Consider the following 22,463-nt stretch of genomic DNA (forward strand, 5'->3'; position numbering starts at 1 on the left):
TTATACTGCCAGGTGATCTTCAGAATCTTTCTAAGACAACTCAAATGGAAGCAATCCAATTTCCTGGCATGGCACTGGGGCGCTGTCCAGGTTCACAGGCATACAACAATGAGATCAGCACAAAGGCTCTGTAGACCTTCAGTTTGAGAGGCAGTCTAATACCCTTTTCTTCCATACTTTCCTGATCTAGTTCTGGTCATGTGTGCATTAGCCTCATAGTCCATGTGTACATCTGTGGAAAGTATAGTGCCCAGGTAAGTGAACTTAGCCACAGTATTCAAAATCTCTCCATTTTCTATAACTGATATTTCCATGTATGAATGTTGTGGTGTTACTTGGTAGAGTACCTCTGTTTTCTTGGTGCTAAATATCAGGTCCAAATTAGCACGAGTGGCAGAGAATTAGTCCATACTCTGTTGCATTTCAGCCTCAGAGGTTCATTGAGTGAACAATAAATAAGCAAGGGTTATTTTCCCTTCATTGTTAGGTTCATAGCATGATTTCTAATAGTGTCTTCCTCCCATTCTGAGGTTTAATCCTACAAATAACATTTATTCATCTGTAGGTGGGGTGTTGTGAGGTTTCATCCAAGTTGTTTTAAGTCTGTTCTTCTATTATCTGTCTTTCCATAAGACTTCCTCCCAAGTCTCTGTGTACTTTTAGAAAGAAATCTCTTTAATTGTCTTTGTTATTATTTCCTTTTTGTTTTTATGGTTTTGTTAACCATATAGGCATATTTCTATTTTTAGTTAAATTTTTCCCCAGAGGTAATTTTTTTCTGCTGACTATGGCTTTCTTGGTAACTATATTTGTTTATCTTTCTTATCTTTCTGTTGTCTGGGATATTTGCAAAGCTAATAATTTGTTCAGGGCTGTTTTTCTTTGTAGAATTTCTGCTTTTGTTTTTCCCTGAATGCTCCTTTTCATGAATGGTTAGCCTTAGGTTGGTTGGGTATTTTACCTTGGGTTGTGTGTTGAGCTCCTTTGCTTTTTGGAACACATTGTTCCATTTCCTCTTGCAGTTTCTGGTGGGCGCAGAATATTCTCGTGTTATTCGAATTCCCTTGCCTTTATGTTTGAAGTTCTTTTTCCTTATCACTTGTAGAATTTGTTGTTATCAGAATTTGTTCAATTTTACCTCTGTGTGGCTTAGAGCTTGCTTCATAGGGTTTTGTTTAATTTTTTTCCTTCTAGAGCTGTTCGATGGATTCTTTCAATTGGCAATTTGTTGGGACTGCTAGGAGGCTCAGGGGTTAGAGTGCCAGCCATGGAGTCTGGAGGACCTGAATTCGAATTTGGCCTCAGACACTTGATACTAGCTGTTTGACCCTGGGCAAGCCACTTAACCCTTGGTTGCCTCACAAACAAAAAAGAACTGGCACTTTGTTTTCTGTGTTCAGAAATTTTAAGCAATTTTCTTGTATTACTTCTTGCTTTATAATGTTCAGGCTAAGGTCTGTATTTCCTTAAATTGTCTCAATGCATCCATATTTGAGATTAATATGTTTTGCTTATGTGAAGGTCATTTAAAACATTAAATTTAAAAATATTATTGATTTTTTGCTTTTCTTCTTTTGGATTGCTCTTAATTTCTGTGTATTTTCATTCTCAGTTATTCTCTCTTTTGTTTCTTTGGTGAGGTTCACCTCAGTTGTTCAAATTTTTCTAGTCTGCCAGCCATAAATTCAGCTTTCTCAATTCTGTCTCAAATTTCACAATTTGTCTCTTAAACCATTCAGAAACATCCCATTGTTGGGCAGCTAGGTGGTATGTGGATAGAGCACTGGGCCTGAAGGTGGGAGGACCTGAGTGCAAATCTCACCTCATATCATTATTAGCTGTGTGACCCTGGGCAAGTCACTTAACCCCATTGCCTTAAAAACATCTGAGGCCATCTCTGATTGTCCTGATATATATCTTGCCACTGGACCCAGAGCTCATGTTGGCTTCTTAGTTGAAGGCGTGTCATTTCCTCATTCTTGGAAGCTAAGCCTTGGAATGTCATCCAAGATGGCTCTTGTCTTTGTGATTATTGAATCACGCCCTTGACTTATATTGCTAAATCCCTGGGTGTTTCAGACAGAAGAGCCTTCTCCATTTTCTATGTGTAAAGTTAATTGTTTGAGCCAAAGAGTAAGACTTCACACTTGTCCCTATTAAGTTTGATCTTACTAACTTTGGTTAAATCTTCTGGCCTGCTGAGATCTCTGTCATTCTCTGTGTTAGCAAAATTCCACAAGCATGACATCCATGCTTTTATTGAAGTTATTCATAAATATGCTATATAGCACTCTAGTTTTTTTCTAGTCATCTCTGTGGAACGGGGCTTTCTGGGGGCATGGTCCTTGACTAAATAAAAGCTAAGAAATATTCTCCAAAGGACTCTTAGCAAAACCTTCTGGTCCTATTTGCTGCCGTTCTTTATTTTTGACCCACTCTTCTTGGTTCTGAGGCTCTTTCCTCTCTTGGCAGAGAGGAGGAAGTGGCAAATTCTTGCTCAGTAATAGTTGGGCACTGAGAAGTTCACTCATTTGGAAAAAAATCATCTACGTTGCTATCATGTCTGATTGAAGGGCCCTGGAATTCAAAACTTGGAAGTACCTTCTGCCCCGAGCCCTGAGCACTCTCTCCCTCTGATTGGACAACTCCTCTCAGGACCTCCATCTAAGATGGGCAAACATACCATGCATATCTCTTCCTTCTCCTGGCTGCATTTAGAATATAAACTCTTTGAGGTCAGGGATTATTGTTCTTTCCACTTGTGATCCCAGCAGTGAACACAGGTCTTGGTACTTGATTTAATAAAATCATCTTTGAAAAGCTGCTCCTATACTTTTAACTATAAAATGTTGTAATCTAATATATTCCTCTCTTTTGCTGTTGTTGCATTTTTACATTGGGTTTGATGAGTATTCCAACATTCCAAAAAGTACTGAGTTTACAAATCAGTGTAAACATATTGATGTGTTTACAGGTACTGTAAAATGCATGTTTTGTATGGAAAATGCTAAAAAAGAAGTAGGCTGTGAAAAATGAGCAAACAACGACAAGAAGAACTTAGCCATTAAAATGGTGGCAGGGAAGACCAAGACACAAACTTAGAAGCAGACAACTATGTGAAAACAGCTACAAGCAAAGCCTCAAGGAAAAAAATGCCAATATGACACAAACCCCACAAGAATTCCTGGAAGAGTTAAAGAAAGAGATGAGTGGTAGAGGAAAAATGGGAATAGAAATGAGTGATACAAGAAAACTATGAAAAGAGAGTTAATGGCTTGATAAAAGAGGCACCAAAAATACTGAAGAAAACAGAATTGCCTTACTGGTAAAAGAGAGGCAAAAACTCACTAAAGAAAATAATTCCTTAAAAATCAGAAGTGGGCAAGTGGAAGCTAATCACTCCAAGATATCTCAAGAAAATAAAACAAAGTCAAAAGAGGGAAAAAATAGAAGGAAATATGAAATATCTCATTAGCAAAAGAGCAGTTAGAAAATCAATCAAGGAGAGATATTTTGAGAATCATTGGACTCCCTAAAAACCACTATAAAAAGTCTAGATACCATATTTCAAAAAATTGTAAAGAAAAATTGCTTTGATATCTTAGATCCAGAGGGTAAAATGGAAATTGAAAGAATCTACCAATCATCTCCTGAAAGAGATCCCCAAATGAAAACTCCTAAGAATATCATAGCTAGATCCCAAAGCTCCCAAGAATAATGTACCCAGCAAAACCGAATATAATCCTTCAAGGGAAAAATGGATATTTAATGAAATAGAGTATGTTCAAGTATTTCTGATGAAAAGAGCAGAGCTGAATAGAAAATTTGAGTTTCAAGCAAAAAAAGATAAACATGAAAATGAAATCATAAGGGGCTTAATAAGGTTAAACTATTTACATTCCCAAATGGGAATATGATACATCTAATTCCTAAGATCTTTCTCATTATTAGGACAATTAGAAGGAGTCAGACCGTGGGTATGAGTCAATTATGTTGGGATAATCTCAAGGGACAAGAAAGAATTGGGAGAAGGGGGAAGGGAGAGGTAGAATGGGAGTAAATTTCTCACATAAAAGAGGTGCATAGTGAAGAGCTTTTACAGGAGAGGGAGAAATGGGGATGAGTGGGCAATACTTAAACCTCACTCTCTTGGAATTGGTTAAAAGAGGGAAGAATCTATCCATCTGTCCATCTACCTACCTACCTACCTACCTATCTATCTATCTATCTATCTATCTATCTATCTATCTATCTATCTATCTATCTATCTATCTATCTATCTCTATTTATGCATACATACACATACTCAGATGGGTATAGAAATCTATGTTAACCAACAGGGAAATAGGAGGGGAAGGGAATAAGAGAAAATGATAAAAGGATGAGTGGATTAAGGGAAGCAGTGGTCAGAAGCAAAGCAGGCTTTTGAGGAAGGACAAGATAAAAAGAGAGAGAGAGAACAATAAACAAAAGAAAATAGGATGGAGGGAAATACACAGTTAGTAAGCATAACTGTGAATATAAATGGGATGAGTTCACCCATAAACTGGAAACAGCAGAATGGATCAGAAATTAGAATCCAACAATATATTCTTTTAAAAGGGCCACACTCAAAACAGACACACACACAGAATTAGAAGAAGGTGCTTCAGCTGAAGTAAGGAAAGCATGAGTAGCAATAAAGATCTCAGACAAAGCAAAAGCAAAAATAGACCTAATTAAAAGGGATAATCATGGGAACTACATTTTGATAAAAGGTACCATAGACAATGAAGTAATATAAAAAGTGTTATAGTAAGTTTCTCTGATAAAGACCTCATCTCTCAAATATATAGGAAACTGGGTCAAATTTTTAAAAATAAGACCATTTCCCAACTGATAAATGATCATGGGATATAAAGAGGCAGAAGAAGAAATCAAAGACATATATAGTCACATGAAAAAATCCTCTTAAGTCCCTAATGGTTAGAGAAATACAAATTAAAACAATTCTGAGGAACCGCTTTATACCTATAAGAAATGACAAGTGCTAGAAAAGATGAAGGAAAATAGGTACACTAATGAACTGTTGGTGGAGTTGTGACCTGGTCCAACCATGATGGGGAACATTTTGGAACTATGCCCAAGGGTTATAAAACTGTGCATATTCTTTGGCCCAGCAATAGTACTACTAGGCCTGTATATCTAAGAAATTTTTAAAAAATGAAAAAGGATCAATATCTACAAGAATATTTATAGAGCCTCTTTTTGTGGTGGCAAAGAATTGGAAATTGAGGAGGTGCTTATCAATGGGGGAATGGCTTATTATGATCTGACATATGATTATGTCAGAATACTACTGTGCTATAAGAAATGATAAGGGGAATAGTTTCAGAAAAACATTGTAAGACCTATATGAACTGATACAAAGTGAAGTGAGCAGAACCAGGACAGCGTACACAGTAAAAGCAATATTGTAATTATGATCCCAAACTTAAATCAATAAACATTTAATGAGGACCTACTATGTGCTAGGCAATGTGCTGGATACTGGGGATTCAGAGGCAAAAATGAAATAGTTCCTGTCCTCAAAGAACTTACATTCTACTTGGGGATACAGTATATGCTCAGATCAGTAGATATAAATTATACACAACAGTTTTAAGAGAGAGAAAGTACAAAGTAACTGATGGGGAGGGTGGAGATCAGGAAAAGCCTCACTTAGGAAGTGGTACCTTAGCTATCCTTTGAAGGAATATCCTAAGAGACAGAGGAGCAGAGGTATGCTCTCCAGAATTGGGGCATGGCCTGGGCAGGATCGTGACTGAATAGAAGCATAAGCTAGATTTATTGGGTGCAATTTGATACAAATAAATATAAAGTTCTACCCTTGGGTTCAAGTAATTAATTCCACGCAATAGTGGCTAGACAGTGGTTCCTATGAAAAAGATGATGGGGGTGTATGTGGTTATTTCAGTGGACTACAAGGTCAAAATGAGGAGGCAACAGTGTGAGATGGAAGCCAAAGATAGAAGCATTAAGAGAGACATCGTGTTTATCATGAGGGAGGTGACAGTCTTGCTGTACTCTGCCTTGTGCCCACCCGTCTTGAAAATTATGTTCAAGTTTGAGCACCTCATTTTTTTTTTGTTGGGCAATGAGGATTAAATGACTTTCCCAGGGTCACACAGCTAAGAAGTGTCAAGTGTCTGAGGCTGGATTTGAACTGAGTTCCTCCTGAATCCAGGGCCAGTGCTCTATCCATTTGGACACCTAGCTGCTCCCTGAGCACCTCATTTTAAGAAGGTCATTAGCAAGTTATCCAGAAGGTAGTAACCAAGATGGTGGTGCAGTATGAGGACTGAGTGAAGTGGAAATATTTAGTTTCCCCAAGAGAAGTCTTAGAAAGGGTATCATAGGTGCCATCAAGTATGGAAGGTAGAAGAAAGGTTTGATTTGTTTTTATTTGGCCCTTGAAAATGGAAAGCTAGGAGAATGAGGAGAGTTGTTAAGAGGAAGATTTCAGATTTGTGTAAGTAAAGATTTCTTCAACATTAGAAGTATCTGAACGTCAAAGCAGCTGTCTAGGAAGGTAGCGGGTTGCCCTTCACTGTAAGTCTTTAGAGGACAGATGAGCCCCCAACCCTCTTCTTATTGATTGATTGATTGATTTATAACCCTCTTCTTTTAGACCCCCCACATTCTGTCAAAGGCACCACCACTCTTCTGAGGTCCCAGGTTCCTTCGTCATCATCCCAGAGATTCAAACCTAAACCTTGAAGTTTGCATCTCTTTTGTCTAATCCTTTGTCTATTCACACAGCTACCTACTTAGTTCAGGTCCTCATCTCCTCTCATCTAGATTATTACAACAGTCCCCTAATTGGTCTCCTTGGTCTCAAGGCTCTCACTACTAAAGTCCACCCTATACAATGCTGCCAAAGTCACTTTCCTTAAATCTAGATCTAACCATGTTACCCCCTCACTCCATCAACTTCAGTGGTTCCCTATTGTCTGTAGGATAAAATAGAAATTTCTCTCTTTAACTTTTGAAGCCTCATGGAGCCTGTCCCCAAACTATATTTCCAGCCTCAACGGATCCCCAAATCTGTGATCCAGCCAAGCTGGGTCCTCGTTTTGTCCCTTTCATCTCTGTGCTTTTGTACTGGTCATCCCCATAGCTGGCATGTATTTCCTTCTTAACTCCACATTACACTCTCTTCCTTTAAGGACCACCTTATGCATAAAGCATTTCCTAGTTCCCAAAATGTTTCATTAAGTGCCTACTTTGTGCCAGGCACTAGGCTAGGTCTTGGGACTATATATACAAAGAATGGAACAATTCCTACTTTTGAGGGTAGAAGAGATAAAAAACATATAAGTGATAATAGATACATTTAAATAATAGCTAAATACAAAATAGCTAAATACTAGATAGTTGGGGAAAGAGGACATGGGTATTTGGGGCATTAGGCAAGGCTTCATGTGGTGCTTGGGCTGCACCCCAAGGTGCAGGGGAAGGAAGGAAGAGGGGGACTCTGAGGCAGAAGTGAGGTTGGAGAGCTTTGAAGGCATGGGGGTGGTGGAGATAGCCAGTGCAAGGGCATAGAAATGGCAAATAGAGGGTCATGTGTGAGATCCATCTCACTAGGCAGCTTCTGGGTCCTATTGGGTACTTGTGATCCCGTTACCAGTTTCTGTCCACATGCTAGAACACAGTTGCTGATTGGATGATGGTGGGGCATCTTAGCCAAAATGGAGCCCACAAGGAAAGGCAGTTTGAATGTGAAAGAAGAGAAGTCTAACCATATTGTATTCCCATCTGACTGAGCTAAATCAGTTGGATGAGCTGGGCATCATGGTTTCGGCCCCCTATCTCAGAACATCGTTGGTTCCTGGGAACTCCCCAGCTGGTAGGTGTCTATTCATGTTAGAAGGCCTGAAACACATTCACATCAGAGCCGAGTAAAGACCATTATGTTGAGAATTGAAAAGCCTCTTCGTTCTTCTGCTGGATAAAATACTCAGTGTGTGACTTATTCATCTTTTCCTAGAAATGAGAAAAAATAGTAAAAAGGATTTTGTCCTTTCTACTCTCTCTGTTTAAACATCTATAGGCAAATGGAGCCAGAGATAGAAGCCCAGGACTAACCAAGCCATAGACTGACTGTAGTGTCCCAGGTATTTAGTGTAAGATTGGGCTTTTTCCTCTTCCTACTAAACCTTCCACAACTCCCACCATCACTAGAAATTCCTCCCTTTCTTCAACACCTGGCTTAGTTGACACCTCCTTCTGGAAGCTTTCCTAGATTCCCTCCCCTCCTGAAAGTGATCAGATGTCTCTCCTTATAGTCTCAGAGCAGTTGGCTGGCCCCTCTTCTTTGGACTTATCTTTCATTTTCTTGTATTAGAGTATTTTTATGGCTATCTTTTGGTTTTATGCAGCCTGGATTTCCTTATGTGTCCTTCCCTTCCCCAGAGAGCCATCCTTTATAATAAAGAATTTCCTTTAAAAGGAAAAAAAATTCATAAAATCAATTAACACATTAAGAAAATCTGACCACATACATAATATTCCACACCTGTGGACCCTCCCTTTGGCAAAGGAGTAAAGGGGGAAGTGTTTTTTCATGTCTGTTTTTGGGGACTATGTTTGTTTTTTCTTGATATTCTTCTTTAATTGTTTGTGTTTCTCCCAGAGTATTCATATACGTCTTTGCAATCAATAAGCATTTATTAAACCCCCACTGTGTACCAGGCACTGGACTAGGTGCTGGGAATACAAAGCCAAAACTGAAACATTCCCTGCTCCCAAGGAAGTTCTGTTCTGATGGAGGACTCAAGAACATATATTTGCATATAGAACATAAGTAGAATGAGGAAAAATTACAAACATTAAATGGAATTAAATACAAGGAAGTTGGGGATGGGGAGCACTGGTCATCGAGGGGAGTGAGGAAGGGCAGCTGCAGAAAATGGAGCTCAGGCTTCTAGGGAAGTATAAGGCATATTGCCTACTATTGTGCCTGGAACATAGTAGATTTTAAATAAATATTTGTTGCAATGAACTTTTTTTTTTGAGTGGGAGGAGGGAATGAATTTGTCTCCTAATATATGTACTAATGAGTGCAGTCATTACAGGGTTGACATTATTTTCTCCATTAAAGGTGAAGTCAGAGTAGCTCCTTAAGACATTTTGATGTAGTCATAGATCTGGAGTCTTGAAGATCTAGGTTCAGATCTCACTTTTTTAATCTCTCTGGGAGTGTAGACCTAGTTGCAGCACTGTTGGGTATAGGGGTATATACAATTTAATGGCTTCGGGAACATAGTTCCAAATTGTTCTCTAGAATGGTTGGACCAATGGACAGCTCCACCAACAGTGTATTCACATGCCTGTTTTCCCATAGCCCTCCCAGCATTGAACATTTTCCTTTTTTTTTTTTAAATCAACTTTTCCATTAGGTTGAACCTCCCTCATTTTACAGAGGAGAAAATGTAGGCAAAGAAAGATGAAGTGACTTTGTCAAGGTCATGCAGAAATCAAGTGGCAGAGGATCATGACCTTCATTTTTAAAGTGGTATTTAATTTTTTTCAAGTACATGTAAAGATAATTTTTAACATTCATTTTTTAAAAATCAGATTTTGAATTCCAAATTTTTCTCCCTTCCTCCTCCCTAAGATAGTAAACAATTTGATACAGGTTATACATGTGGAATCATATAAACCATATTTCCATATTAGTCATGGCCTTCATTGTGAGAATTCATTGACATGGCTAATGCATCTCAACAGCAATGTCACATTTAAAGTGATAAATGATCTTCAAACTAGTTTTTTGGAAAAAGGAAGATGGTATTGGAGGGGGCCCCCTCCTCAACAGGTATGCCAAATCCAGTCACCTGCACCCAGTCTCTGGAGTGGCTGCCTTTAACTTCAGATTTCTCAGAGATCAGCAAGGGGAACTTTCTTGTCAATTCTTGCTCTTGACCTAGAACTTGGCAACTTTATGTAGAAACAGCAATTCAGCTGTTTTGGGGGAAGGGGGAAGTTTGGGAGAGCTGTTCCTTTTGAGGTAGCACACTTAGCCAATCTGTAGGTGTGTAATATCTAAAGAGAGAGAGGGAGGGTGGGAGTGGGGGAAAGGAAGAGGAGGAGAGAAGGGAAGATGAAGAGCAGGGAAGGGAGAGAGAAAGAAAGAGGGGGAAAGAGAGAGACAGAGAGAGGGAGAGAGAGGGAGAGAGAGAAGAAAGAGGAGAAAAGGAAGAAGAGAGGGAGAAGAGAAGAGGAGATGAGGCAGAGGGAGAGAGGGAGAAAGAGGATAGGAAGTGGGAGAGAGAGGGAAGGGCAGAAAGAGGGAAGGAGGGGAGAGGGGGCAGGAGAATGATTCTGGGGAGGAACAGTATAAGCAGAACAGTATACAGTTGAAAACAGCTGTAATTGTTCAGTGAAGTTATTTTCTACCAGCCTTTAGGGGGCCGTTAAATTACTCTACTGTTATTGTTATTATTATAGATTGTGTTTCAGGAAAAGAGGCTTTCTACTGGGGGTGATTATCTGCCAAGTTTTAATTCCACACTTTCATTTATAAAGAGCCTTTTCAATCATGTTAAGAATTGCATTTTCTTCTTGTTCTAAATAGGAGCTTGGAGACCTGGGATTTTTAAGTTCTTAATGCTGCTTCTTCCTCCACCCCCCCCACCCGCCCTTTTTTTTTTTTTCCAGTTTGTGACTTGTAGTGTAGACCAGGGAGACAAGCCATGGATACACAGGCAGAAGCCCCAGGCTCAAGTCTCAGGTCCGTGATCTCATATTCATGTAGTGTTTTCACCTTACCAAGCACTTTTATCCTACCTCCTCTTCAAGGCAGATAGGGCTCACAGCTGGGCAACTGTCTGTTCTTTCTCTTTCTACCCCATGACATGTTCAGGATCCTCCTAAAGGATCTCCTGGTATCTATTGTCTCCTTCTCCTTTCCATCCTTTGCACTGTCACTCCTCTGCTCAAAATCTTTCAGTGGCTCACTGTTGTCCATAAGAGAAGGTGCTAATTTCTTAGTATCTAAGACCCTTCACAGTGATGCTCAGATCTACCCATCATGCCTCTCTCCCCTTCGCATACTCCATGTTGTAGACAAACAAGACTGGTAACTTTTCTCTGACAGTGCATTCTCTTCTCATCTCCATCTCTTGGAATTTTTCTTTTCTTTAAAGTCCAGCTCAGCTTTCTTCTCCTCCATGAAGTCCTTCATGATCCACCCATACCAAAGTGAGATAGTCTGTTATTCAGTCAACAAGCATTTATTAAGCACTTACTACATGCCAAGTGGTGTGCTAAGGGCTGGGGATACAAAGAAAGACAAAAACAAGGTCTCTACCCCCAAGGAGTTCGTATTCTACTGGGGGAAGAGACATCTAAATAACCAAGAACATACAAGCTAGACTGTATACAGAATAGATGGAAAGTAATTGAGAGAGAGAGAGTAAGCAGAGGGTAGGGTGCTGTACCCAGAATTGGGAAGAGTTAGGTTTGAATGCTGCTTCTGACATTAGCTATGTGACTGTGGGCAAGCCATTTAACCACTTTTAGCCTCAGTTTTCTTATCTGTAAAATGGGGACAAGAACACCTGAAGGAACCTCCTTCACAGGGCATACTGTGAGGTTCAAATGAAATACTGTATGTTAAATACTTGGTAAATTCAAGTTGTTCAGTTGTTGTTCAGTCGTGTCTGACTCTTCATGACCCCATTTGGGATTTTCTTGGCAAAGAGACTGGAGTGGTTTGACATTTCCTTCTCCAACTCATTTTACAGATGAGGAAACTGAGACAGAGTGAAGCCACTTGCCCAAGGTCACACAGCTAGTAAGTGTCTGGCACCATATTTGAACTCAGGAAGATGAATCTTCCTTACTCTAGGCTTGGCCCTCTCTATTCACTGTACCACTAAGCTTCTCTAAACTCAACTAAAAATGCCAATTATCTCTTCCTTTTTGTATTTTCTCATAACACATCGTTTTTGGGGCTCTCCTTTGCCTCTCCTCCTGTCTGCCTAAGATCACAGCATCATTGACCCACAACTAGAAGGGACCTAGGCGACTAGCATCTAGTCCATCCTCTCCATTTTACTGATTAAGACACTGAGGCCCAAGGAGGTGAGGGGACTTGTCCAAGGTCATACAGTTACTGAGCATCAGACTCGGTATTTAGATCATAGCCTGAGCTGGAAGGAGCCTCAGAGATTTACTTTGTAGTCCAGCTTCCTCATTTTACAAATGAGGAAACTCAGGCAAGGTGATTTGCTCCAAATCACACAGGTAATATGTGTCAGAGGTGGGTGGTAATATAAGGTGCTTTGAATATTTACTGAAAACTGGATACATGAGTAATATTTATTTTTTTCCATCTCAGTAAATGAGGGCTGAAAGTGTTCACACATGGAAGAAACTCTGCCCCAGTGCCTGTCACGGAATGTTCTATCTGGGAGGGCCCTTCAAAGATCATTGAGTCTAGCCCCAGTGAGAAAAAGGGGAAGTGATTTTCCACTCGTCACACAGCAAATAAAAGAGCTGACACTTGAGCCTAGGTCTTTTGATAAAGCCCGGTCCTTTTTCCCCTCACAACTTTTCATAGCTGCTTCTATAGATGATGCACGTCTAGGCCCCCAGTAACAAATTAGTTGGGAGGCACAATGGTTCTAACATAAGAAAGGCAACATGATTGGGTGGAAAGAATGTGGGATTTGCAATTAAGAGGACCCACATTTAGAGGCAGCTAGGTGTCGAAGTGGATAAAGAACTGGTCCTGGATTCAGGAGGAACTCAGTTCAAATCCAGCCTTAGACACTTGACACTCACTGTGTGACCCTGGGCAAGTCACTTAACCCTCACTGCCCTGCAAAAAGAAAAAAAAAAGAAGACCCACAATTCAATTCCCACATATGCCATTTATTACCTGTGATCTTGGGTAAGTCATGTAACCTCTATGGGATTCATTTTCCTCATCTGGAAAAAAAAACCCAAACCAAAAACCAACTAGATCTTAATATGATAGATTTAGCACTGGAAGGAACCTGAGACGATTTAGTTCAAACTTTTAATTTTACAGATGAGGAAACTGAGGCTGTGACTTGTCTAAAGTCCTAAGGTAGTAAATGGCAGGGGGTGGGCTGGAATTTCATTCCAGATCCTCTGAATCCAAATTCAGGTCATCTCCAAGGTCTCTCTTCCTTGGATTTTGGGTAAGACTGATGTGGGCTCTAGAGCATTCTATTCATACCAGGGTCTGGTGTGTTTATTAGTTCCGTGGGAAATTTTGTTAATGCAAATCCCATTATAAAAAGGTATAACCACTTTCCAAACCTTGGCTGATAGATCATCCATTTTAAGCAATATCTGATATGACTGAATTCTAGTAATAATAATACTGTGAAAAGTGGCTCCCGCACAATGAGCCTCTCTTTCTTCATCTGTATCATAGACTCAGAGTAAGGACCTTTGGCATCATCTAGTCCAATCTCCTATGAGCACCTTGAGAGCCTGTGTTTGTATCCCCAGTACTTAGCACAGTGCCTGACACATAGTAGGCAATTAATGATGCTTATTGACTTGTTGAAGACCCATAAAGGTTTAGTGACTTCCAGGCCAAGGGACTAGACCAGGATTTGAACCCAGCTCCTCTACTTTACCCTCCAGACAAGGGTCTTTTTTCTCCACTGGGCTGCCTTTTCTGTAAGGCTGCTTCATTGGCTATCACCAGCCTCACTCTGGCAACTCACTAGATAGAGCACTAGCCTGGAGTTGAGAGGATATGAGTTCAAATCTCACCTCAGACACTAGCTGTGTGACTCTGGGTAAGTCACTTAACACCAATTGCCTTAAAACATCCAGGGCCATCTTGAGTCATCCTGATATCTATCTTGCCATTGGACCCAGATGGCTCTGGAGGAGAGAGTGAGGCTGGTGACTTTGAACAGCCTTCCCTCACTTAAATCCAATTCAGTGCAAGTCATGACATCACCTGATGTCACAGTCCTCTTTGGGAATGATGGACAAACAACAGCAGTGACTAGATGACCTTAAAAGACCCTCCTAAGCCCAGAGCCTATGATCCTAGCCTTACATTTACATAGCCCTTAATAGTTTAAAAAAACAAAGGTCATGGGTATTACATCATCTGATTCTTGAAGACAGGTGGGGCAGCAGGGTGTAGTGGGGAGAGGTCTGGGTCTCCAGTTAGGAGAGACAAGGGTTCAGATCCCAGCTCTGACCTTGCCTGGCTGTATGACAAGTCACAATGTCTTCCAGTGTCATTTATGGGGTAGCAATACTTTAAAGCCCTTCAGAAGCCTTGAAGTACTATAGAAGTAGGAATTATTATCCCAATTTCACAAATGAGGAAAAGGACTTTAAAAAAGGTGCTGACTTGTGCAAAACTGCACAGTTTGTTAGGGTTGGGTCAGGATTTGAACCCAGATTCCTATGACTCTTTCCCTGGGGCTCCTTTCACTACTGGCCCTTGTTACTTCCACCAAAAGCAGAACTCAGCTGTTCTTCAAGATACAGGGACCTCTTTTGTGAGTATCACATGTACGGTTTAGTTCCATCATCATCTTAGAGGATTAGACCGTCCAAGGCATTTAGAAGTGGGAAGATTAGCCTGGTTTTGAGGCTGTTTAAGGTGTCAGCTGCTGAGAAGAGGGCGGGACATGGCATTTTCCCTACTAATAACTAAGCGCTACTTTTATTTGCTGTAAACGTGCTTAGCTTCTCTGAACTGTGCCAGCTTGGGGATTGACTTCCCATCAGTTGATGTGCTTTTCAGGGGGAGATTCCTGATAGATCAACAGCATAGCTTTGTGGATCCCCTTTTCCCCCACTGCCAGTTACAAAATCCACTTTAATGGAGGACGGACAGCCAGCTCCTCACTGAATGCAGAGAGGGAGGGGTGGGTCGGGCAGAGTGGAGGTAGTGTCAAGAGATCATAGAGCTTCCAACTCTAGGAATCCCACTTGCTCTGAAACCGAAGCCCAAGAAAATGAAAGTGACTGGGGGTGGTGGACTTTGGAGCACAGATTTGGAACTGGGAAGGGCCTGCCCAGCCCCCTTATTTTGCAAATGAGGGAACTGAGGTTTAGGGTAGTGAAGTATTTTGCCATCGGGGTGGGATTGGGAGCATAGATTTAGAATTGGAAGGGGCTTGAGAGATCATCTTTCTAGCCCACCCTCTTCATTTTATAGACGAAGAAATTGAGACCCAAGTGATGAAGAGGCATGCCCCACTTCCCAGGTAGTAAGTAAGTCTAAGAGAGGAGGTTTGGACCCCGGTGCTGGTGCTCTGACAACTTTGTAGTTGACTAATTTCAGCCGGGCTGGAGGCCCTGGAGGTCCCTACCAAGCTGTCACCCCGGCAGGCTGGGTGGTCACTGGCCACTTGGAGCTGGAGCTCCGAGGCTGACTGCTAACCCAGGCGGGGCCCTCAAGTGTGGGACTGCCCACGGGGCGCTCCTGCCAGGGCGGGAGGCTTCTCTGGCTCTCGGGGGAGGAGGCGCGTAGGGGCCGCGCTTGGGCGCCCTGGGCTGCGCGGCGCGGCGCTGCGCTGCGCTGGGTTGTGCCGCGGGGGCGCTGCTGGCTGCGCTCTAGGTGTGTGGGGTTGGGCTGGTCCTTGTGCTCCCGCTGCTGCTGCTGCCGCTGCTGCTGCTCCTGCTGCTGCTGCTGCCGCCGCCGCCTCTACCGGAGCGGACGATGCGCCAGGTCCGATCTGCTGGCCAGCGCTGCCCCGGCCGGGCTTCCCTGCGCCGCTGAGCCCTGCCTGGGACCCGAGCCCTCGGGCCGCCGCGGCCGCTGCTCCCCGGGAAGCGCAGAGGGCTAGCCCGCACTGGCCGAGCCATGACGGAGGCGAACAGCAAGAAGGAAGGGTTCAAGAAGTGCCGGAGCGCCACTTTTAGCATCGATGGCTACAGCTTCACCATCGGTGAGCCCTTGGAATTCCGCCCTCCTTCCTCCCCTTCTTCCTCGTCTTCCTCCCTCCCTCCCTTTCTTCCTCCTCCCTCGTGGGTGCGGGGCTCTTCTGCCCTTTCCTGACCCCCTCCTGCCAGTGCGGGTCCTCCCCTATACCCGGCCGTGTGTGTGCGGGGCTCCTGGAGGGACTCTGTCAAACAGAAACCGCGTGGAAGGGGCGCTGGGCGCCGGGCGCCGGGCGCAGGGAACTTTTGCCACTGTTGCTGCTGCAGGCTGGAGATCTGTGGGCGCCCCAGGGCGGTCTGCAGGAGCCGGCTCCTACTTTGGGGAAGCTTATGTTTGGGGAGCAGGCGGTTCAGGAGGGCAGGTTTCTGAGTTCACTGGGCTTCCTGACTACAAGTTCACTGACACAAGTAGGGAGAGAGCAGGGATTCGGTGTTTTCTGGGAAAGAAAGAAGAGAAGAGAAAAGAAGGAAGGAAGGGAGGAAGGAAGGAAGGAAGGGGAAAAGAAGGAAGAAAAAAGGAAGGAAGAAAGGAAAGAAGGAAATGAAGGAAGGAAGGGGAAAGAAAGAAAGGAATGTGAAAGGAAGAGGAAAGAAAAGGAAGGAAAGGAGGGAAAGAAAGAAAAGAAGGGAAATTTTTTCTAAAAAGGAAGGAAAGACGAGAACAAGGCTGAAAAATTCTTTGGGGAGTTGCTATCTGTGTGAGTGATGAGTGATAATGTTTAGCACATTTTCTTTCCTCCTACCTTTTCTTTTCTGTGTCTACTCTTTTCTCTTTATTCACAAATTATGCAGACTGGGAAACACACCCCATTGAGGTTCTGGTTAATTTTAGGAAACAGGACTCCAGGTGGTAGGTGTGTGCCCCACTCTGTTTCTTGGCTGAGATTCAGGCCAGGCTAGGGGACATTTGACAAGGCAGGCCTTCTTTGCCAGCTTGGACCTCAGATGTACCAGGCTGGCTTGGACCTGCAGTTGTCTGTTCAGGAATTGATAGAAGTTGTCCAATCGTCTTACTCAACTAAGGAGGCAGAGGGATGGTGGTGGTGGTGGTGGTGCGAGGGAGGGATAACTTCCCTCTGACAAATGACAGGGAGGGGTCCTTTCTGACAGCATTTGGAGAAAGCTGACTAAGGTAGGGAGAGTACTTGTGTCAATATGGGGATTCAGCTTGGTGGACTGTCTTCAGTGTCTCCGTTCCCAGGACAGTTCCAGATTACTGGCTGGCTGACTTTCAGTCTACACTTGTCACCTTCTCCATCAACTTTTTTTTTTTTTTTTTAGTGAGGCAATTGGGGTTAAGTGACTTGCCCAGGGTCACACAGCTAGTAAGTGTTAAGTGTCTGAGGCCGGATTTGAACTCAGGTCCTCCTGCCTCCAGGGCCGGTGCTCTATCCACTGCGCCACCTAGCTGCCCCTCCCCATCAACTTTTGGAACATGAGGGTGGGGTCACCAAGGGATACATTCTCATGTCACTTCTGCCAATTTATGGGAAGATTTTCCATTTTATGGTTTAGTGGCTGGGAAATATTTGTGTGCTTTTGCTCTGCAGCCCAAAAGAAGGGACAGGTAGGGAGGGAGATGGGAATGTTTCCTTAAAATGAGGGAGTTTGGCCGTGAAGATTTCTAAGGTCCTTTTCAGCTCAAAATCTTTGATCCCCTGATAATGTGCTGGTTTGAAGTTCTCTCCCCTTCCCAAATGCCTGCCACTGACTCTTTGCTTTGGTCATGTTTGTTTCTTCTCATAAAATGGGGTAGGATTTTTGGAACGTGGCCTAAAATTTGTAGTTGAGTTTCACTACAAGGCCACTTCTCTGTCTTTTTTTTTTTTTGCTTTGGAGGTTGAAAAGCAAACAACTTTTTCATGGATACCCTTTGTTTTTAACATCCCCTCCATTTTCAACCAAGGGGTTGTCCCTCATAATGAAGAATAAAAAAGAAAGATTAGAAAAAAGCAGGTCATTGAAAGCAACCAACATATTGACCAAATTCAACAGTATATTCAATGTTCCATGGGAGTGAACCTGAAATTGGAATGTAAGAATTCAAACCAGGCAAGATGTCTTCAAAGGGGTTTGGCTCGTAATTCCTCCCATAACCTTTTGCCCAGATGCCCACTATGAACATGTAATGATGTGTAGCACAGGCATTATTACATAAGGAAATGCATAAAGGATTGTAGATTCATATCTGGCAGGGACCTGATTTCTTTCTTTTTTCTTCTTCTTTTGTTGGGACCTGATTTCTTTTTACAAATTAGGAAACAGAGGCCCAGAGAACCTCAGTGGCTTGCCCAATGTTGCATGGGTCTTTTGATTCCCAAGACAACAGGTTTTTTTCACTGACCACATCTGGTTATTTAATCAAAGAGTAGAGGAAGAAGAGAAGGAAGAAACGGAAGATGAGTGAAGGGAGACAGGGAATCTTAGCGCTAGAAGGACTGTAGGTAGTAATCCAGATTAGCACTGACCTTCCTTTAAAAGCAGCCCACAGATACCACTTTTCCAAGATCATTCTAGGTCATCGTTTAAAGCATCCCACTCAATTTAGGTCAAAGCTTCTAGTTTTCTTGGCTTAGGGTAGTAATGAAGCAGCAATGATATGGATAGCTTGAAGAACAATTGTGGAATTTCTCTTATAAAATTTTACCTCTCAAAGGGAGCATAGAGCTTGCCTAGTCCACTCAATCCCCTCATCTTCTCCATGAGGCAGCCAGAGTTCAGAGAGGTTATCGTGCTCAAGGTCAAATAGTTAGTTTATGCCGTAGCTGGGGCTCGAACCTAGTTCTCCTGACTCCAGTCCAGTGTGCTTTTCATTATGCCAGGCTGCCTGCCTTATATGTTAGGGACCTGTGATTTTTCTTCCTATGACAAAAATCTTGTATTTACATGCTATTTTAAGGTTTTCAAGGTCTTTTACAAATCTTATCTCATTTTATCTTCACAACAAGCATTGGAAGCAGGGACTCCATTTTACAGGTGAGGAAACTGTGGCAAAGTTAAGTGACTTGCCCAGGATCACATAGCGAGTGTCTGAGGCAGGATTTGAACTTCAGGTTCAGCACTCCATCCACTGTACCACTCAATTTCCCCTAATATGGTCAATAGCTTAAAGTTTTGAAGAGAAGCTTTGTCTCAGACTCAGAAGTTAAGTGACTCGCCCGTGATCCTATAACTGTAAGTATCAGAAGCACACTCTGAACCCAGGTCTTTCTGATTCCAAGCACCACAGGAGAACCATCCAAGCCTTTCTCTTCTTGAAGAAGTGACACAAAAGCAGTAAGAGTTCCTAATGCTGATTCATGACAGTTGTTCCTTGGAGAAATGTTTCCCTTTTGTCTAAAAGGGCCCAGAAGTCCCAACATTCTTTTATGTGGAATTTCCATTCATTCACCATTTTCTTCCTTTTAATTGGAAGATATGTAAAATCTTTAGGGTCGTTTCCCTTTCCTCGGTCCTTTCTTGGGAGGGTCATTGGACACTAGGTTCAGGAAATAACCTTATCAATCATCTATTCCAGTTTCATTTTACAGATGAGGAGACTTGAGGCCCAGAGAGGTTGAGACTTGCCCATTATGACAGAGCCAGTGAGTGTCAGAGATAGGATTTGAACCCAGGTTTTCCTGAAGCCAAATCCAGCACTCTGAGCACTTAACTCAAAGTTATTTTATTTTATGTGAATCTGGGTACCTTTTTGGTTCTATGTCACCTCTATTTCCCCATGTATCTCTTCTCCCTTTCCTACTGAACAATCCCTTACAACAAAGAGGAAAAACCCAACAGCTTGTCAAACTTACCAATATATGTAAAGTGTTTTACGAGCCTTAACGCACTATATAGAGTTTGCTATTATTTTTACTGTTATCCTATCAATGGTCCGCACCTATCGTCCCTTATCCCCACAGAGTGAGGGGCCCTTTCATAGCTCTTCTTTGGGGCCAAGCTTGGTCATTCTAAAGACATTGCATATTTTAGTTCCATTTTTTTTAGACTAGACTCATGATTTCATCGGGATATGAGAATGCTTTGATCAGTGTGAGCAGCCTGGGACAATGAGAAGTTTGAATGATATCACACAGCCAGAATGGGTCAGAGGCTGGGCTTGAGCCCACATCTTCCTGATTCCCGGGCTGGCCATTTGTCCATTATGTCACCCCACCTGGAGAAATAGTATTAAAAAACCCCAACAACAACACTTCCTCCTGTGTGGTGCCTCTGTGTCACACGTCCAAGTTTGGATCAGCAAATGACAATGCTTATCACCGAGTTCACACATATCAGTGTCAGGGCCTAGTCCCATTAGAAGTATCCAAAAGTCTTCCAGCGCTCTCTCTCTGAGAACTTGCATGGTGATGGCTTTATACAAAGAGAGAGTAGATGATCCCCTGCATGGAGCTCTGAGGGGTCCGGAGGGACCTGCCACCTCCCAATAATTTTCCTTGGCCAGATGTCTCAAATTTCCTTGGCTCTGTTGACTCTATTTTGATGAAAACATATTCCTGGAAGTCCATGGAGGCATGGATGTCACATTAATAGAAAGTGATTCTTTTCTTCTTGAAGAGGATGGGAGATTTCCCCATGAGAGCACTGGGTGTTTGGGATGGGAGCAGAGAGAAAAGGGAAGAAGAGGTAGCCCTGTTTGGTTTCCTGGCCCACTGAGTCCCTAAGGATCAAGCCTCAGTGAGCATCACTTTCCTGATTCCATAGCCCTTTGGGATGGTGACCTGGAGTTGGTTTAAGCCAGAGGATGCTCATGGGGATGGAGAAAGAGAGGACTGCAGGGCTTGGCTCTGGTCTTGGGGAGGCTCTGTGGGCACTGAGCTGCTCTGGCTTTCTGATACACTGGAGTAAATTGGAAGAGACTCGTCAGCTTAAGATAATTCTCAGGCAAGTCTGATTAGTAACAACAGCCAACATTCCCACGCAGCATTTGCAGAGTGATACGTAAAACATGATCTCACTGGAGCCTCACAACAACCCTGGGAGGTAGGGATTATAGAGGCTATGAGCCCCATTTTACAGATGAGGAAACTGTGGCCCAGAGATATGAAGTAAATTGCCCAAGGTCACACAGCTAATGTCAGAAGAAGGCTTAACACCCAAGTCTTTTGTAACTCAGCCCCAAACTCATCCAACCAGGAGTGACCCAGGTTATGACTGGCTTCAGAAGGCTTCCTGACAAAAGATCATCTTGGGGTGGGCCAAAAAAAGCTTTTTATATAAAGGTAGGGTAGGGGGCAGCTAGGGAGCATAGTGGATAGAGCACAGGCCCTGGATTCAGGAGGACCTGAGTTCAAATCCAGCCTCAGACACTTGACACTTGCTAGGTGTGTGATCCTGGGCAAGTCACTTAACCCTTATTGCCCCGCCAAAAACAAAAAGAAAAGCAGGGGTATGGGGAGATGGCAGCTTTGGGAATGATAAGATGGTACTTATCTAGGCATTGATGGAGATGTGTGGGGAGTTGGCCACCTGGTTTGTTGACCTATGTTCATTTTCCCCAATAAACCAACCAGTCAATCCGCCTGCACACATTTCTTAGGTGCCTGGTATATGCTGGGCACTGCACTAGGCCTAGCTGATGCAAAACCAAAATCAAACGCAGTTCTGATCTCTGCCTCATTTTGCTTTTCCCCCAGTTTGTCCTGAGTGGAGGCCAGCAGCAGGTGGGTTCAGTCTGGGGCATTGGAGGACATCAGTAAGCTAGAGGGCTCCCAGGATAGGACAGAGCCCTGAGATTCTGCCTCCTGAGAATCCACGGAAGGAACAGGGGATGTTTACCCTGGAGGAGCAAAGGCTGGTCAGGAGGACACGATATCCCTGTTCAAGCATTGGAAGGCTTGCCTTGGGGAAGAGGGATCAGCATGTTCTATTTGGCCCCAGGGGCAGAACTAGCTGGAATGGGGGAGAGCTGCTAAGAGAAGGATTTAAGTTTGATTTGGGGAGAAACCTCTTTGGGAGAGCTAGAAGGGGCTGCCTCCAGAGGGGTGGCTTCTGTTTCCAGAGGGGTGGCTTCTGCTTCCAGAGGAGTGGCTTCTGCCTCCATAGGAGGTCTTCAAGAAGAGGCTAGATGACCCTTGTTCTGAAGATTTTTTTGAGGAATGATTTAAATAAGATGGCTGCAGGAATTCCTCCCAACTCTAAAAACTCTGTGACTGGTCACAAGTCACTATGTTTTTCCTCTCTCAGTGTTCCAGTCCATAAAATGGATAGATTGCCGAGAAAGGTCTTTTTAGAAGTTTAATTAGCCGACGCTGAGAAAATGCCAAATACAATAAGTGCCAAGTTTGGTTATGATTTAAATGTTCTGTCCTCACGAAAACTATTGAGTTGTGATTGTAGCACATAATTATAATGATGAGAATCCAGCAGGGCCCTTATGTGGGAGTTCATTTGTAATTCAGCTTTGGGGAGGCCCTTGTGGCTGAGTACTGGTTTTAATGAGCCTGGTTTGGGGGATCCAAGTTATTGAAAGTATAATTCATCACTTCAGGAGAGCATTTCTAAGGTGGTCCATCTCCATG

At 42.9% G+C, this 22,463-nt stretch overlaps 1 protein-coding gene across 1 annotated transcript in view; it reads left to right on the forward strand.

Moving 5' to 3' along the window:
* The first annotated feature begins 15,854 nt into the window (after nucleotides 1–15,854).
* PDE1C (phosphodiesterase 1C) overlaps nucleotides 15,855–22,463 on the forward strand; it is a 451,742-nt gene continuing 445,133 nt past the window's right edge. The window contains 1 exon segment of the mRNA XM_043976662.1: nucleotides 15,855–15,950. Coding sequence (XP_043832597.1) covers nucleotides 15,866–15,950 — 85 coding nt within the window. The 5' untranslated portion in view covers nucleotides 15,855–15,865.

The sequence above is a fragment of the Dromiciops gliroides genome, chromosome 1, assembly GCF_019393635.1.
Source record: "Dromiciops gliroides isolate mDroGli1 chromosome 1, mDroGli1.pri, whole genome shotgun sequence".
In the NCBI taxonomy this organism is placed as follows: domain Eukaryota; kingdom Metazoa; phylum Chordata; class Mammalia; order Microbiotheria; family Microbiotheriidae; genus Dromiciops; species Dromiciops gliroides.